At 33.7% G+C, this 17,181-nt stretch overlaps 1 protein-coding gene across 1 annotated transcript; it reads left to right on the forward strand.

Annotated features, from left to right (window-relative positions):
• Window positions 1–2,729: 2,729 nt before the first annotated feature.
• On the forward strand, window positions 2,730–17,110 carry LOC128236733 (sushi, von Willebrand factor type A, EGF and pentraxin domain-containing protein 1-like). The gene is made up of 11 exons (XM_052951812.1): window positions 2,730–2,859; window positions 8,025–8,315; window positions 10,596–10,802; window positions 11,403–11,579; window positions 11,790–11,966; window positions 13,650–13,826; window positions 14,327–14,521; window positions 15,106–15,300; window positions 15,495–15,689; window positions 15,997–16,191; window positions 16,863–17,110. The coding sequence occupies exons 1-11, from the start codon at window positions 2,799–2,801 to the stop codon at window positions 17,108–17,110; spliced, it is 2,118 nt and encodes a 705-aa protein (XP_052807772.1). The 5' UTR covers window positions 2,730–2,798.
• Window positions 17,111–17,181: the final 71 nt, after the last annotated feature.

A 17,181-nucleotide genomic window follows, 5' to 3' on the forward strand; every position in this document is an offset into this window, starting at 1 on the left:
ATTTATAATCTGTTCAATATTACTTGATTACTCAATAGAGGTTATGACCATGGGTACCCGCCCTTGTAGGGTCAGTTAAACGGTAAACAAGCCCATTTAACATCTATGCGACTTGGTGGCGACATGTTTTGATCGATATTATATGCGAATTGGTCGAATGCTTGAAAAACTGCCTTAACACTTGCGCGGCGACATGTTCTAATTGATATTATATGCGACTTGGTCGAATGCTTAAAAACTGCCTTAACACTTAAGCAGCGACATGTTCTAAGTAAATGACACATAGTTCGATCAAACGAGAAATGCATTTAATACTTTAAAGCCAACATTTGAATTAATATCAGAATTACAGTTATAACAAACTCCAAAAGCTTAATTTCTTTCCCATGTTTGAAATGTTGATCATGTAAAAATCAAACACTCTCAAAATCTTCCCGTCTGTGGGGCTTTAGTTTCAACTAGACTTAAGCCTGCCCGGTTGTGTAATCACGCCTGATTGTGTGACCCTGGCCAGGGGTATTTTATATACATGTGTATGTATCATAGAGATGTGTGAAGACGTGTTAAGACAAGGTAAAGATTATATATGTATATCTGTTATCACTTTGATTAACATAAGTAGCATGTGACGTTGTTAACTTAAATATCAATTATTTTGCTAAATCGTTACAGATTAAGAAAATCAATGTAAATGTTTACAGGTAAGCATGCTTTAATATCATATTTTTTTTAAACAGGTTGAGAATGAAATATATAAACAATCTTACCTATCCTCTCATTAAAAAGGTTGAAACGGACCCTGGCACAAGTATCTTCAAGACATTCAACACGGATAGTCTTTTCTTTTCGTTTGCGAATGCAATGTTTTTACATATACATGTGCAATCCGTTTACACCTCGCAAGCATTTCCTTATATTCGCCATTTCCCTGACTCGATGTTACCTTTTGCGGTGCTGCTTTTGCAACCGGTAAAGATACACTAACACATTATTTTTTTTGGATGAAGTTGACGATAGAATGTAAATTCCATCAATAAAAGACAAACACCAACAGATGCACCTGCGACACGACGCCGAAAAAACGCCAATGATATCACAATACTTGACGTTATCATTCCCGGCAGATGGCATTGCAACTCCTGATGTAGATTTTTCTGAAGAACTGCCTGATTGCGCTTATAGATTTTCCATCGTTCTGAACAGCGTTATCCTGGGCCAGATCTACATTTGATTATGAGCAAAGTCAATTGAATGGTCAATATATAATTTAGAATTATTCGCTGTTACCATATTAATCCTAACCACAGTATTAGTATTTTACATAGGCAATAAAGAAGGAAATGTTCATGTGCGTGGATAAACATTACAGAGGACGACCCAGTATTACAATAAAAAAGCATATCCAAATAATTCAGATCTGTTTTTGTACCGGGAGTCAGAATGTAAAATACTAGTATCACTACATTTAATACTACAATAAAACCATATCCATACTCATTTATTTTCCTAAGCACAAAAATACACTTTTATATATATATATTTTAACTGAGGTGGGAGAATAAGCATCTACAATAGCCGCTCGTGTAAGATAGGTTCATCCGACCCTCTCGCAGAGTGAAAAGCTCGTTTCAGCAAAATATCTTACACTCTCGGCCATGGAAGATACTTAAAATCCGTAGACGCCTATATCTATTCATATATTCTATGCTGTGATACGTTTTTGATAGATATGATATTGACTAAATTATCATGATTCTGACCACAACGAATTTATTTCCACTTTTGACAAAGACACAGCTTTAAGTGCTTTGAAATACTGCAAAAATGCGATTTGCATATTCAAATACGTGCATACACACGGAACTTGGGAATTTTGATAATTGCAAAATTTAAATCTGAAATCACACATAATTGTGCTATAAAATGAAGTCACAGTTTTTTAAAATTTATTATCATTACCATTGCTCTGTTAATATGTTGGTCATGAGCTTAAAATGATAACTGCTTTACCTCTCACCCTCCATTTTTTTCCTGCGTGTTCTGTTATCTAGGGCCAACTGCAAGCTTGTATATCAAAGCTCACTAGTTATTGTTCTGATATTAACAATAATGTATTTACACTTAAACAAAAACAAATGTTTATCTTTGATAAAGTAAACATATAAGTCAACCAGGTTTGCATTCTTAAGTCTAGATGGAAAAATATCGCAAATGTAAGATATTAATAAGAATATCATTTGAAACACACAATAATCCATATAAACAAAAAGATGACCAACAAACTTGCACCACTCAATTTGATTTCTTATAATAATAATGTTTTAGTTTTTCATTTTCCATATCTTCCAGGTTCCATTTAATCAAAATGTTAAGCAGAATTAAAATGTTCACCAACTTAAGTAATAGAACGTTTACTCAAAAACAAAGGAAAAACTGGTTGAACACGTTAAGATTCATCAACATGCTTATAAACGTATATAACTTTTAGAACTATCGCATGTTATTCCTTTAACACGCGAAGGGGTGAGTTTGACATTCAACGCTTCGCGCTCGTTTGGAATGATAATACTAAGTGGGTGTATTTGATGTAGTATAGCTAATCAAAAATAAGCTATAATCAGGAAAAATGTTATCGTGAAAAGATAACCTTAAGGTAAATTCATAAACTTAACTTTTGTCCCATGAACGTGTTAGAACAATAGCCTTGTTAGAAATATTCACTTAGATTGGACTAGTAAAAGAATATAACCTCAGATGTGATTGTTTTGTTTTTTGTTGTAACCAATATAGAAACAGACATGAAACTGTATATTTTGGCTGGAATAATGGCGATATCGTTGGTTTCCCGACAGGCTTGTGGTAAGGAGTGTTTCTTTATTATCAAAAACATGATGGCCATTTAGTAATTATTGAAGGGCATTTACCAAAATAAATGGGTCTGAAGTGTTGTATTATTTACGAAGTTGTTCGTATATTATTTTCAGTGAAACAGCATCAACTTGCTATTGTGACATTACTCTTGTATACGATCATATTGCGCATGCGCAAGACGACACACTTAGAGGAGTGATTTTATTCGCAGGTGCTGTAATATATCGACGTGGAGATGCATAATATAATAAAGAAAATTGTCGAAAGAACATGCATAAACTGTAAACATTTGGTCCTCTTAAAAATTATGATAAAGAACAAAATTTCACGTTTGTATTGTTCAATATTATGTGCAATTGTTCTGCACTGTAAAATAGTTAACAGGCTAGGCGCAGGCTGACGATCACCAAATATTACTTGACAAATGTAGGCAAACATATTAATCGTTTAATGTTATAGGTAAGTATCTTCAAAATTTAATGGTAATGCAACTGCATTACATTTACATTAAGATACTTTTTTAATAGAAAATAATAACCTTCAACCATAACTTGGTGCTTCAGTTTGTGTGTTTTCTAATGCCACAGCTTCTGCTTATCCAGATTAATACCTGAATAAAATCGATAATGGCTTACTGCTGATTTACCAAAATAAATAAGAGTACGGCAAATTTAACAGGCATCCCACTGGACAAAATTAAAATCGAAACTTATGTTAAAGTATGTTTATCATATTTGCCATCCTGCTGTGTAAATGTTGGATATATGTACTAGATGACTTTTAGGTCATAAATACAACGTTTAATATGTACTAGACTATGACCATCGGAACATTGATTTCTAGTTTGGTTAGGACGCGCGTCTTATAGAAACCACTATATCACCATTCGAACATAATTGCTAGTTATGTGAAGATGAGCGTGATATAGAAACCACATTATCACCAGTTGAACATAATTTCTAGTTAGGTGGGATATGTACCAGTATATTACCATCTGAGCATTGGTTGCTAGTTAGATGAGGATGCGCGTCTTATATATACCAGTAAATGACCATCTGAACATTAATTGCTAGTGTTGCTAGGATACCCGTCTTATATGTACAAATAGGTTACATTCCGAGCGTTAATGTCTAGTTTGGTTTGGATGTTTGTCTTATATAAGCCAGGATATTACCATTCGAACATAATTGCTAGTTTGTTGAGGATACCCGTCTTATAGATACTAGTAGATGACCATCTGAACATTTTTGCTAGTGTTGCTAGGATACCCGTCTTATATATACCAGTATATTATCTTCCGAACGTTATTTCTAGTTCGGTTAGGATGCTCGTCTTATATATACCAGTATGTTACCTTCCGATCATTCATTGCTAGTTAGGTGAGGTTTCCTGTCTTATATATACCACTCTATCACCATTCGAACATAATTGCTAGTTAGGTAAGGATGCTCGTCTTATATATACCTGTAAATTCACATCCAAGCATTGATTGCTAGATTGGTTAGGATTCCAATCATTTTACAAGATTAAACTGCTTAAGGTATCGATACATTACAGAAAATCTTTACATAAACAGTCAGTTTCAGCGCTCCGTGTAAGCTTTCAACAAATTCAGGGTAAAAATATTAACCCGACCCCCGATGATGAATCTGTGGCATCAGCAGGTGCTGACTATGGATAGGAATGGCTAGAGAAGGTTATGCTTAATAGCACCGTTCAGTGTTTAGTGTCTAAATATTGTAATAAACTACATTGTTTTGATATATTTTTATATTTGCTAATAATAAGTAATAGAAATGCTTATTGCGTCTGATGAATCTATTGATTTAAATCTAAAATTACTTTCTGCAGAATTGTTTACATAGGGAAAAAAGAAAAAACTCTAAACGTGATTCCGGTGGTATAATTAGCTACATAAAAATATACAAATGTGAATGACAAAGGTGATTTTTCCAAAATGAAGATGACACTTAATGAATACGGCTGGTTGGCAATACATTCCTGCTAGAAAATAATTTATTCTTTGTTACGCATACTGAATGGTCGTTGTGGTAAGGATGCGATGATTGGTAAATTCACTTTTATAGGGTCAAGAGGATGCAGTTTAGTGGATCATGTTTTCGTTTCTGAATCCATGTTTAATTTCATTACTTCATTTACAGTACATGATCCCAATTTATCTGATTACTGTTTAATCGAGTACACATTTGAACAGAGTGTTAACCTAAAAGCTACTTCTTTATCATGCAATAAGACTGAAGCAAAATTTAATGATAAATATGAAATGATGAATTGTTGATTAAAGTTGAATAATGATAATTTTATTGATGCGATAAGCACTAATGTATTTGTTGATGAACTTAACACATTGTCTTGTTTAACGAATAGTTGTTCAATAGACAATGACGTAGATTTAAGTTCATTGCAATTTTTCCAAGCTTATGAAAGATGTAACTGATGGTCTTTTTAAAACTACTATTTATCATGAAGATAAAAGTTCTAACGAAACACAGCCTGGTTATAATATTTGGTTTACAGATGAATGCTGTCAAAAAGACACATGTTTTAACAAAGATATCAAGATAATCATTCAAATGAATATATTATACATGGAATCATAACTCTAAACCTTTTTTTAAAAATCAGAATTTAGTGTTATTTTCAAAGCTTGATATTTTCCAGAAACATGGTCTGACAGATATATATTGAATTCTCAAAAGAAAAGATATATTCATAACCTGGAAAACTATAGGGGTATAACTTAATTGAGTGTATTGGGTAAACGTTTAACCCGCATTATAAATAACCAATTGACATCATTGGCTGAAAATTACAATGTTTAAATCGAGGCTCAGACTGGTTTTCCCAGTGAAATGAGCACTACTGGTAATTTCGTCCTACATGGTACAATTACACATACGATAAATCAGAGTTAAAAAACTGTATTGTAGTTTCATGGATTTAAGTAAAGCTTTTGAATATTCTGAACGCAATAGTCTTTGGTCCAAAGTGATAACACATGGAATTTGCAATAAATGATGACAATTCCCAAAAGTATGAACTCAAGTGTTAAATCTCGTGTTTAGTTCAACAACACGTTTAGGAAGGAGTTTTCGTGCTTTTTATGCGTACGTCAAGGGGAATCGTTGTATCCTGTCTCGGTTTCAATGTTTATCAATGACATTAAAGGGCATATAGTACTGACTTGTTTAAATGGCATTGCTTTGTACATGACAACTTGTTTGTTTTTTTGTTATTATACGTTGATTACATTGTTTAACTTTTGGCGTACGGCTTGCAAAACGGCTTAGATAGTGTTTAAGAATATTGTTGTAGGTGGAAACTCAAAATTGATGCTCGAAAAACTGAAATGAATGTTTTCAAAATGAGTTGGAATTGGCCAAGTAATTAACAGTCAACATTTAGCGGGGAACTTCTTGAAATTGTCAGGTCTTATTTGGTGTTGTCTTTTCCTGGGGTTGTTCTTTTAATATGGTTGTAACTCTTGCTGGTAAAGTAAAAACAGCTTTTTTAATCCTAATAAATATTTATACAATTTCTCTTGTGTTTGCGTGAAACATTGACTCGACCTTTTTGACAAGCTGATTTTACCCATGTTGATTTCTCTAGTGAAAGTTTGGGTTTTCATAAGGTAAATGGCATCGAACGTATTCATACACAGTATTGCATACTCATATCAGGTAAAATACTGTATCAAAATAAATTCGTTTATGGTGCACTCGGTAGATTTGATTTTGCTTACAACAGATATATCAGAACTGTAAAGTACTGGTTAAAGATTACAAATAGTGACGCCTTGAAGTATTGTAAAATTATTTACGAAGTTATAAAAACTGATGCGGTTTTGCTTCCACATAGATTGTTTCATTGATTTAACATTTTTAGTCATCATAAGGTTTTATTAAGTATTGCTAGGTCAGGGTGTTGGTAATGCAAATGTTTTTTCAAGTATTTTTAAACAACGTTTGTGTAATACAAATATGCAGAACTGAAATGCCAGAAATAAAAATTCACCATGTAGCACTTTCTTCCAATCTTTTTTTTCCCTTAGGTTACATGGTCATTATCCTATGTAATAATTGAAATGTAGCAATGTCTAGGTTACTTCTTTCATCTCGTAATCTGTCTATTGAAACCGGAAGATGGCATCTTCCAAACTTAACCCTAGTGAAGACATGAAGTGTATAACACGCAATATATTGGAAGACGAACACTTCTTTGAAATATAATATAAGTTTTATTCTGAACTTCGTAAAAGATACATTTTTAAATACTACTGGTCCAATCCTAGTATGTATAAACTGAAAGAATTGTTCGAAAGTAGTAATGCTTGTAACTCAAAACGTAAGTACATACTCACATAAAGCTTTTAAACAAAGATCAAGTTTACAAAGATAAAATCTTTTTTTATTTGTCACTTCGTTGTTATCTTGCGTTTCAATTACATTTTAAGTTTTGGAAATTCCATTCGTTGTTTTCAATGTATTGAATTATAGATATTCTCTTTGAAAAGTGAAATGTTTAATGTGTAAAATGAGTCACTTGACAGATTTTTGCATTATGATGGCACTGTATGTATGTGTAGGTATATTAACACCTACTCCGTCTATGATGTGAAGTTTCACCTTTTAAATTTCACGTTGTCTTCAATCTTGTCCTACCTTACATGTAAAAGCTTGTGCAAAAGTTAACAAGTTCTAAACTTGTATCTAAAAAAGAATCTCCTCAAATGCTTTTCTTGCTATATCATGTGTAAATGTTTATGTGTCTTTTTCGTTTATTCTCACGGGCCATGTAGCTCATTGAACCTGGATTCAAAAAAAACTATCTATCCATAAGTTAGGTATTTTATCCAATACATTTTGTAGGCATTTAAATTTTAAGAAATTAAAGCTTTTCATATCATTTTGTAATAAAAACATCGAAGCATTTTCCCTAATGGTCAATTAAGCATATGTTAATATATCAACTATGTAAATACAACGATACTAAGAATACCTCTACATACTATGAACATGCTTTTCGCAGTAACAGTTGACAAGTAAACATGGCATAGAAAAAGTAGATAAGCTTTTTAATGACAAATATAATATTTTCCCGGTTTGCTTGCTAAAAAAGTTTATTATTTACAGGAAGTGGCCAAACATTTGTTACAAAAACGTTCACTGCCATAGAACCTACATTTTCCACATTACGGACACCTAAAATGACTACAGGTTGTGGAGACCCACGACACATCTCTGTCGCCAACATAAAGCCAATCGAATATACAGAAGGAGTTACTGATACCGGTGACCGTGCCACTGTGACGGTTATATGCAAAGAAGGGTATTATTTTGATCGGCCAGGAACGCAAATGAGTGAATTCAAGTTTTTATGCCTAGATGGGCACTGGCATGGTCCTCATCGATGCAGGAAAAAGGGTATTTGCATTTAATACTGATGAGAGTTTCCATAAAAGCGTCATTTATCGTTTGTGCTTAAGTATCAGTTCCCGTAAATTAGAGAATATTATCTTAATTTGTCTCTCGTTAAATCATATATCGAAACAGTAACAAGTAGGCGAATGTTAAACATTATATCAGTAGTGTATGGATTAGGTTTACAGTTCAATGTAAATACAACGTTATATTAACAAAATGCTTTAAATGGCAAACTAACAAATTATTGTTACAGTATATATCAAAACACAATTTCTTGTAACAAAGATCTGTCAGATAATTATTAAAGAATACAGCATTTGCTATAATCAGGACAAATCAAGATTACGTTTTGTGTGCACAGACAGAGCGAATATATACTTATATATATATATATCGAATAATGCTAGGGTTGCCAAATTAAAACGGTCAGTAATAAGAGTATGAATTTTGTAATGAAGATGCGATTGCATTATATACAATCGAAGATAAATCGGTAATGACGACTGCAATACATTGCGTTCCGTTTTACATTAAACTTGGGCATACACATACATATATATATTTCGCCCTATTAACGCCGATGGGGTTATTTTGGACCATGATGACAAAGACAGGACATACGGTATGCCGAAGCAAAACAAGACACTATGACAACGGGCACAGAAAAAAATGTTTTGATTATTAGTTCATAAACGACAGTTGCGGCAATCAACGTGAACGTTGATAATATTAATATCATTACCTGCGCTCAGCATGATCCAACGACTGTCTTACTCTTGGTGTTAAATGGCCAAGCTTCAACATATGGTTTTGACTATACAACATTCATTCTAACCCCACAATGTAATGTAAATCATTTACTATACATTAGATGTATCGCGAGTCGTCATATAGTTCACACTTTAATTCAAAGACTTAAGTAAATATTTAGTAAGCGAGGTAAGCGAAGCTTTTGCGACCTTATTTACACACGTCATTGACAAGTTATACAGCTTCTAGTCGAAAAATAATTAGAAACACATTCTTTTTCACATGCTACGCTGGTGAGACGGACACAAAGCAATGCCATTTCCCGCGCTACATGCATTACAGAACTGTAGAACCCGGAATATTTTTAAAAATATAACAATATCTGACTGTCTAAATTCAGTTTGAAAATACAATAAATGCTGCGATAATATCCCATGAGAATTACAACAAAAACATTAAACTATTGACTGTTTTAATTTCTGTAACCCAATCATTGGCTAATAAATATAATTCGATGCATGAGTAAAATGTCTTTGGTGTTCTGTATGTGACGTAAGTTATTTGGCTTCAGGACAGGGTATGCCGAAGTTTCTGCTAACTGTACCTGTATGCTTTTAAATATTTTCTTTTGAGTTAAGGGTGTGGAACCTTAGTCTATAAACTACTATGATAGTTTCTGCTTCCCCTAGTGTGACATATCTTAGATTTTTTTGTATTGAATGATTTGCAAACAATTCAAATTGATGGAATTGTAGAACGATGCAACGCTAAAATTTTGGGAAAGGATTGCATCATGAAAATACAAGCAAATCTATACTTTACACGTGTAGAGGCAGATCGTCTTAACGTCACTTACTTCTTTGTTAACATTGGTTGAGACCCGTGATGACCCATGTGAGCACCCCTTTATTTCAGGTGATCCTCACCCCGTCGCATAATCTAATTAGGCAACACTATGATGATCAAAACCTATCCCTCCTTCGACCATCAGAGATATTTGCATGGCCTTGAAAGACTAGTACAGTCAAAACTATATATGTCGAACTCTGTTATCTCGATTTTCCGGATAGGTTGAACTTTTTTCGATTTTTTACGGTAAAGTTAAACGCTTTTTTGTATTTTGTTAATATCGAATGTTCGTTATCTCGAAGTATTGTCCTTTGTCCCAACGAGTTCGACATATTAAGTTTGAATGAAATTAGATTTACAGCTTCCTTAACTTTTCATAAAAATATCGCTTCATAGACGTTTTATTAAAAGAGTTGAGATTCTCCTCGGATACAATTTTAAAGTGAAAAGAATCCCACGAAGAATATAAGGATGTAAGGACACCCGCCTGAATAAACCTCTTACTAAAACATCTCGAAAAACGTCCGCAAATAATTAAACAGATGTTTAAGGTCTGAACTTATAAAACAGATCACACGCTTACATTTTACCACCAAAGCAGAACATAACTAATCAAATCGAGAATCACATTAAAATTTCGTATTTAAATCATTCTCTTATGTTATTATCTTACATCCACAGATTGCGACGATTTCTTAACGAAAATAAATTCGTCTGGTTTGCAAGCTATTCGCCAATATAATGTTTCTTGGTACGGCGACGTTGCTTTTATACAGTGTACTGAGGGTTATAGAACCATTGGATACTCTGATAACAGCATCGTATCAGCTAACTTCACATGCGATGATGAAGGTCAATGGCGTCAGTTTTTAGGATGTGAATTGAAAGGTAAGATTAGTGACAATATAAACATCACTGTTGTAGCATTTAGCAGATGAATCATAAGTTTTATAGAATGGAAATGCAAGTTTATACTGATTAAACAAAATATACATATCGTATTTTCGCTCTAGAAAAGTCATCGGCAATTCATTTTGGATCAACATAGAGCTAGCACTGCAATATTGCAGTTCTTATTGCTTGAAAAGTGAATAAAGCACGCTGTGTATTATTTTAATTTGGATATGATTCTGGTTTGGCAAACAATATAAGACGATACCGCTTAGAATCCTATTAGCATTTTGAAGACAGTAATAAAATACTCCCATAAGATATATTTATATGAAAAACTACAGAAACAAGCTCGGAAGCCGAAAGTTTAAACATAAGCCAGGTTTAATTACACAGGGTACACACAAAAAGAAAACACAAATACAACCATTCACACTCCAAAAACATGTAACAGCAGCACCACTCTCCACAAACAACACAGTATGTAATTATTGTTACCGCCTTGGAAGGTCTGTAAAATGTACTTTTATTGGGTTATGCCGACACGGCCTTGGAGAGCCTTTAAGGCCAATGTTTACATCTGTTGTTTGTGTTTAGACTGTGGAAAACCAGACGTACCTGTGCATGGTTCTGTTGACATAAACTATGGAACAGCGTACAATGATACGGCCACATTTTCCTGCAACTCCGGATATACGCTACAAGGTGATACAACTGTGACTTGCAAGCAAACAAAAAACTGGAACCATCCTTTTCCCAGTTGCATAATCAACGGTAATTATGCCTATATCTTATATACGTGTATTATTAAATAAAAATATTGGCTAAATACATACAGACATACAGACAGACAGATATATAGTCACAGAGTAAATTTTAGTGTTTTGATTCTTTATGTTGCAAGTTATCCTGTAAATCAAAGTTGGTTAAGAAAAAAAAATGCTAGTATCTGCCTCCTTTCCAATATATCTAATTTCAATGTAGACTGTGGGAACTTAACCGACCCTAGCAATGGGAGCGTCCACACAGACAATGGTACAACATACAAGTCCGAAGCCGTCTACAAGTGTGACCTGGGTTTTACTTTGAATGGGTCCAGCACGACGCACTGTTTAGCAAACAAGACATGGAGTTATCCAATGCCCAAGTGTAACATCAATGGTATTAACCGGTTTGATTAAAATGTACATAGAGCAGATTGAATTTTGATAAGATAAAATCTCAGCGTTATAATACTGTCCTGTATGCTAATGTCTTGATGTAGTCCACTTTATTTACAAGCGGACTTGGATCCTGTTTGGTACACCCGGTGCACACGCACTGGCGTCTTAAAGAGTCCACGTCAATTTGTTGTTTTTTGTTAATATCGGATACAAATATGGAGATATAATATTCTCAAATGTACTATTTGAGACTCAACTGGTAATTAATGATCGTGTAAGACTCCTGAAAAGGCTAACCTTAGTTTTAAACATGCATTGTTATCGTTTAGGGGCAAGAGCAGTCACAGGTCGTGAGTCGCCTCTGCATTTTTAATTTAGATTGCCATTTAATAATCTGTCGTTTGTACTAAATACTAATAGGATGTCTAGTTTACAGTTTTTACTAAGATATGTGAAAACACCATAAAAAATCCATTTCTGATGTTCGTATTTAACAAATAACACTTCAAGAAACTTTGTTATGCGATACAGGAAAACTTATTTAAAACAATTACTTGCAGAAAACATTTTTTAGTGTTGTAAAGAACCAAGAAGTAAGAAAGTGATTCACAAAATTAGAGTAAAGTTCACAGAGCTATAAGAGTATTTAGAGTAAATAAATTATTTGTTCTATGCATTCTTAGAAAAGTTTAAGATGTAGATGTTTTTTCTCAAAGAAAACTTGTTCATGCTAAGATTGAGAATTCTAACTTTGTAACAGAGTCAGAACAAAATTAGTATGGCTCCCTCACTTCTCTATTTTTGTATTTACATGTTACCAGTTAAGTACTTGATGAAATAAAACTTTAAACACTGTCAAACTGTCCTGTAGCTTATGTTATTTACTTCGCAATGTTTATAAGTATCAATTATCAGTATCGAAAATTTTGATTTAAAAGTATTCTATGTCAGTCTTTATATTAAATAAAATAGTAAAGTTCTATACATTTTTTCAACTATCAGTAGATGAATGGTTATAATGTTACTGTTACAAGTTCTATAATTATGTTGAAGGGTTAATTAAGTCGTGCATCCTATTACATAAAAACACATATATTAATCTACATAAGACCATCAGTACAATAATATGCATCTCAAAGATTAAACAATACCCTTAGATAATCAATGTGAAAATAATAATAATACTATTTCTTTTCTAATAAATCTATAAAACATAATCTGGTGGACACAAATATCGCCCATCACAAATATATGAAGATTTAGAGCTCTTTTAAACTGAACTTAACCAATGTGTGAATAGTCTAACTATCTAAAAACACTTGCGGTCTCATGCTTTTCTTCCATTGCCGGTTTTTCGTGTTAAAATTCCATGTCGTTCTTGCACTGCTTGATAGAATTTGTAAATTAGAACATTGTTTGTGTAAATCCCATAAGTATCATTGTTAATCCGTTAATAAAATCTGATCATAAATAATATTATTTCAGTGTATGTGTTTTATAACTAGCCATTTCACAATTACATGTAAATTTACACAGTGTATTGCCAAACCTCCTACATATGCAGTAAATGTGTTAAAGTAATGAGAAACCGTATTAAGAAAATGTATAAATGTGTTTTCTCACATGTTTTTCTCTCGCTGAAATAGTTCATATTTGTCATAATTTCATTTGCTTTTAACAGACTGCGGAGCTCCTATACACGTTCAGCATGGTACCTATGGAGAACTAAACGGAACAACATATCTTTCTGTGACTGTGTATGCATGCATACCCGGGTACACATTCTATGGAAACAATACAAGTCAATGCTTGGCTAATGCATCATGGAGTTTCGTGAATGCTAACTGTACGATTAAAGGTAACCCGCAAATATAATCGCCCAAAATTATATACAGATATACTATGGTGGCAAATATCGGGCGAACTTTGACCGGTCATGAATTATTTACTGTTACAACTGTTTTGAAAACAAAAAAAAAATGCAATAGAACTGTGTTTTAAGCAACAAATACATGTTTGATTTATTTTCATTATTCAATCGAACATATCAGATGAATAACTTACTTACAAAATGCAACAATAATGTTTTGTCTGTTATTCTTTGATCCGCGTTACTTGAACAAGCGCTTTAAAACAATGGAAACCTGGTAGCCTAAAAATAAACAAAAACCATGTTTAAAGTCACATGGACAAAGGCCAACCAATCATCAGACACGATAACAAAAAACAGCCAATAAAACAATTATTACATACAAATACTTATCGTCATTGTTAAAAATCCTAAAGTTTGGTCGTCTAAGCTTGTATAAGTGTAATTACATTTTTTTAATTAATATATATTGTTGTATAACTGCGAAGAGTGTGGGGAAAGGGCTTCTTCAACTAACGCTAACATCTCCTACCCTAACGGCACGGTGTTCGAGTCAACAGCACATGTAAGCTGCATTGACGGATACCGAATAAACGGTAGCATTGGTAACGATAACGGCACAGAAACAATTACTTGCACAGAAGATGGGGAATGGTCGCAAGCTCATGGTTGCGACAAGAAAGGTTGGTTCCATTCTTTATATTTATATTTTACATCCGTCTCAGTTGCCTAGTGGTTAAGGCGTCCATCAAAGGAGCTGGAGGTCGAAGGTTCGAGTTTCACACGGGGCTGGTTCTGACATGGCCGGTTGCCGACCCAGCAGCTAGTTAAATCGACTGATGCCTATTGCCTTCCTCCCAGGCGCCTGGCATTTGGGATAGGAATCGGGGTAAAGATGTTCACGAATGTAGATGTCTCATAAGCTCAACGAGATGACCCATAACTAAGAGGGTTGACACTATAATAAACAAACACATTACTTTTATATTGATAATTGCTGAATCTTTCTGAAGATGTACTTCTTCTTTTCGCTTAAACATATTGTAATCAACTTATAACGTTTTAGCAAACATTCCAATTAGTCAACAATCGAAATTGTATTATTTTTTACTTGTTTCAAAAGTTTGCATTATTGTTTAAATCATCCATGTATTATCGATCACAATCGTGTACCATTATATCGAAAAAATAAATTTTGCATCAGATGTTACCATAGAAAAATATAATATTTTAAAACCTATTATTGATTTTGAAACAAATATTATAGATTGTGAAATGAAAGTAAGCGCACAAAATGCTGACGTCATCTACACAAATGGTACGCTTTTTGAGGACACTGCTGAAATCAAGTGCAAAAATGGACATAGGGTCAAGGGCAGTGAGGATAATACAAAGCTGTTTGAATACATACAATGCCAGTCTTCGGGCATTTGGTCGGGCACTTACGGATGCGAAAAGAAAAGTACGTTGTACTAGTCTCATACACACACTTTCTTTCAAGAACTTTGTTCGTTTGTGTAAAAAAATAAGTACGTTGTACCAATTAAAATAATTTCCTTCACGAATATGTAAAGAGTATTTTTCTGCGGTATCTAATTTTTTTTTTTTGTGTAAGCTAAAACATACTCAATGCAAACTTATTTCGTCACCTTACAGAGTGTTCCGCGAACGAGAATTCGTCCAATGCGTCAGTTACGTATGGGAATAATACGCTTTATGAGGCAATTGCAATTGTAAATTGTGATGATGGATACAGAATTATCGGAGACAACGATAATAATATTGTGTCAGAAGTCATTCAATGTCAAGCAACTGGGTCATGGAATAGTTCTTACGGCTGCGAAAGAAAAGGTATTGCTGAAGCTTAGAGTGTTTAAACTTATCATGTTCATTTACTATACGACCACAACTTTTAAACGTAGACTTGGAACAAACATCGGCGCGTAACAAAATTCCCATCAATCATCATCGTTGTCGTCGTTAGTGTCAATTGTACGCCGAAAAAGTATATTAAAGGCTAAAATGAATTTATATTTAATCATTTAATTTCTATTAAAAAATACGGTAAAAGGTATTTCCAATAGTTATAAACGGTTGTTTAAGTTTAAACACTTTCTTTAACATAGTTCTGTCTTTTAATGTTGTGTCATAATTTCAGACTGCAGCAACGAAACACATGCAGTCAATGCTCAGGTGGCGTTTGCGCATGGTACTTTGTTTGAATCTGTCGCTAATGTCAGCTGCTTTCCGGGATACAAGATAAATGGAACTGAAGGGAATGACAACACTACAACCACCATACATTGTATGACAACCGGGACCTGGTCAGGTGCCCCTGTGTGCATGAGAAAAAGTAGGTTTGGCCAATATGGAAATTAGAGAGTTGGGCATTTATTTCACTGTTGAATGTAAAGGATTAGTTTATTTTCCAGTTTACTGTCATCTAACCAATGACACGAATTGTTGGAGCATTGCTTTTTTATTCGCATGATTGCTGGTCAGCGTTTCTCATGTGGCGGTTTTGGCCACCAGATAAGTCTTCAACCAGTATCTTTCCTATACAACTGATCTATATTGTTGTTACTGCATCAAATAAATGCCCATTTACATAGCTTTTCTGGTCTTCTGTTGATTACTTACTAGCCATGGATGTGCAAGTCATATCCAAGGCTGCTATTACACATAAATGTTTGGCAGTGATCAGTTCCCAAGCACTGTTTGCGTACATTTAAATTTTTAAAGATACCTTTTTAACTAATTGACTTCTTTTATCATTCTGCATTGAACAGACGAACTGTCTGTATTATAAACATACCATGTTAGACAAATGAATGGCGAAAATAAAATATGATACCTAACAAATGTATGCTATCTTAAAATGACAATTGACAAAAGAACTGCTTGAATGAACGAATGTTATGTATTACTTTTAAACAATACGTTTGCTAGATGCAGAATTTTTCAGTTATTGTATGTCAATCTTTGAATGAACATACTTTAATTCTTTATAATTGTAATTTGTAGATTGTGGTGGTAACATAACAACACCTAATGCTAACGTTGCCTTTGGAGATACCTACTACAATGAGAACGCGACAGTTTCCTGTGCTAAAGGATATAAAGTCAATCTGACCTTTGGGAACAATGTTATTGAGGAGACAATTACTTGCCACCTCGATGGCTATTGGGCAAACCCGAGCGGTTGTGTAAAGAAAGGTAATATTATTTGTGCTCACGATCACCAACTAAGGGCTCCACATTATTTGTTTTGAACGCTTTTAATTCCAGTTTTTTTCATAGAAAACAGATCATGTTGTTTAAATGCTCATGTTGTACTACAAAA

This window comes from Mya arenaria, chromosome 6, assembly GCF_026914265.1.
Source record: "Mya arenaria isolate MELC-2E11 chromosome 6, ASM2691426v1".
Lineage (NCBI taxonomy): Eukaryota > Metazoa > Mollusca > Bivalvia > Myida > Myidae > Mya > Mya arenaria.

Excerpts from the sequence above, each read along its gene's own strand:
- LOC128236733 (XM_052951812.1), top strand. The coding sequence starts at position 2,799 with ATGAAACTGTATATTTTGGCTGGAATAATGGCGATATCGTTGGTTTCC. Across the intron at positions 8,316-10,595 it reads TCATCGATGCAGGAAAAAGG|ATTGCGACGATTTCTTAACG; the intron begins GTATTTGCATTT and ends TTACATCCACAG. Across the intron at positions 11,580-11,789 it reads TCCCAGTTGCATAATCAACG|ACTGTGGGAACTTAACCGAC; the intron begins GTAATTATGCCT and ends ATTTCAATGTAG.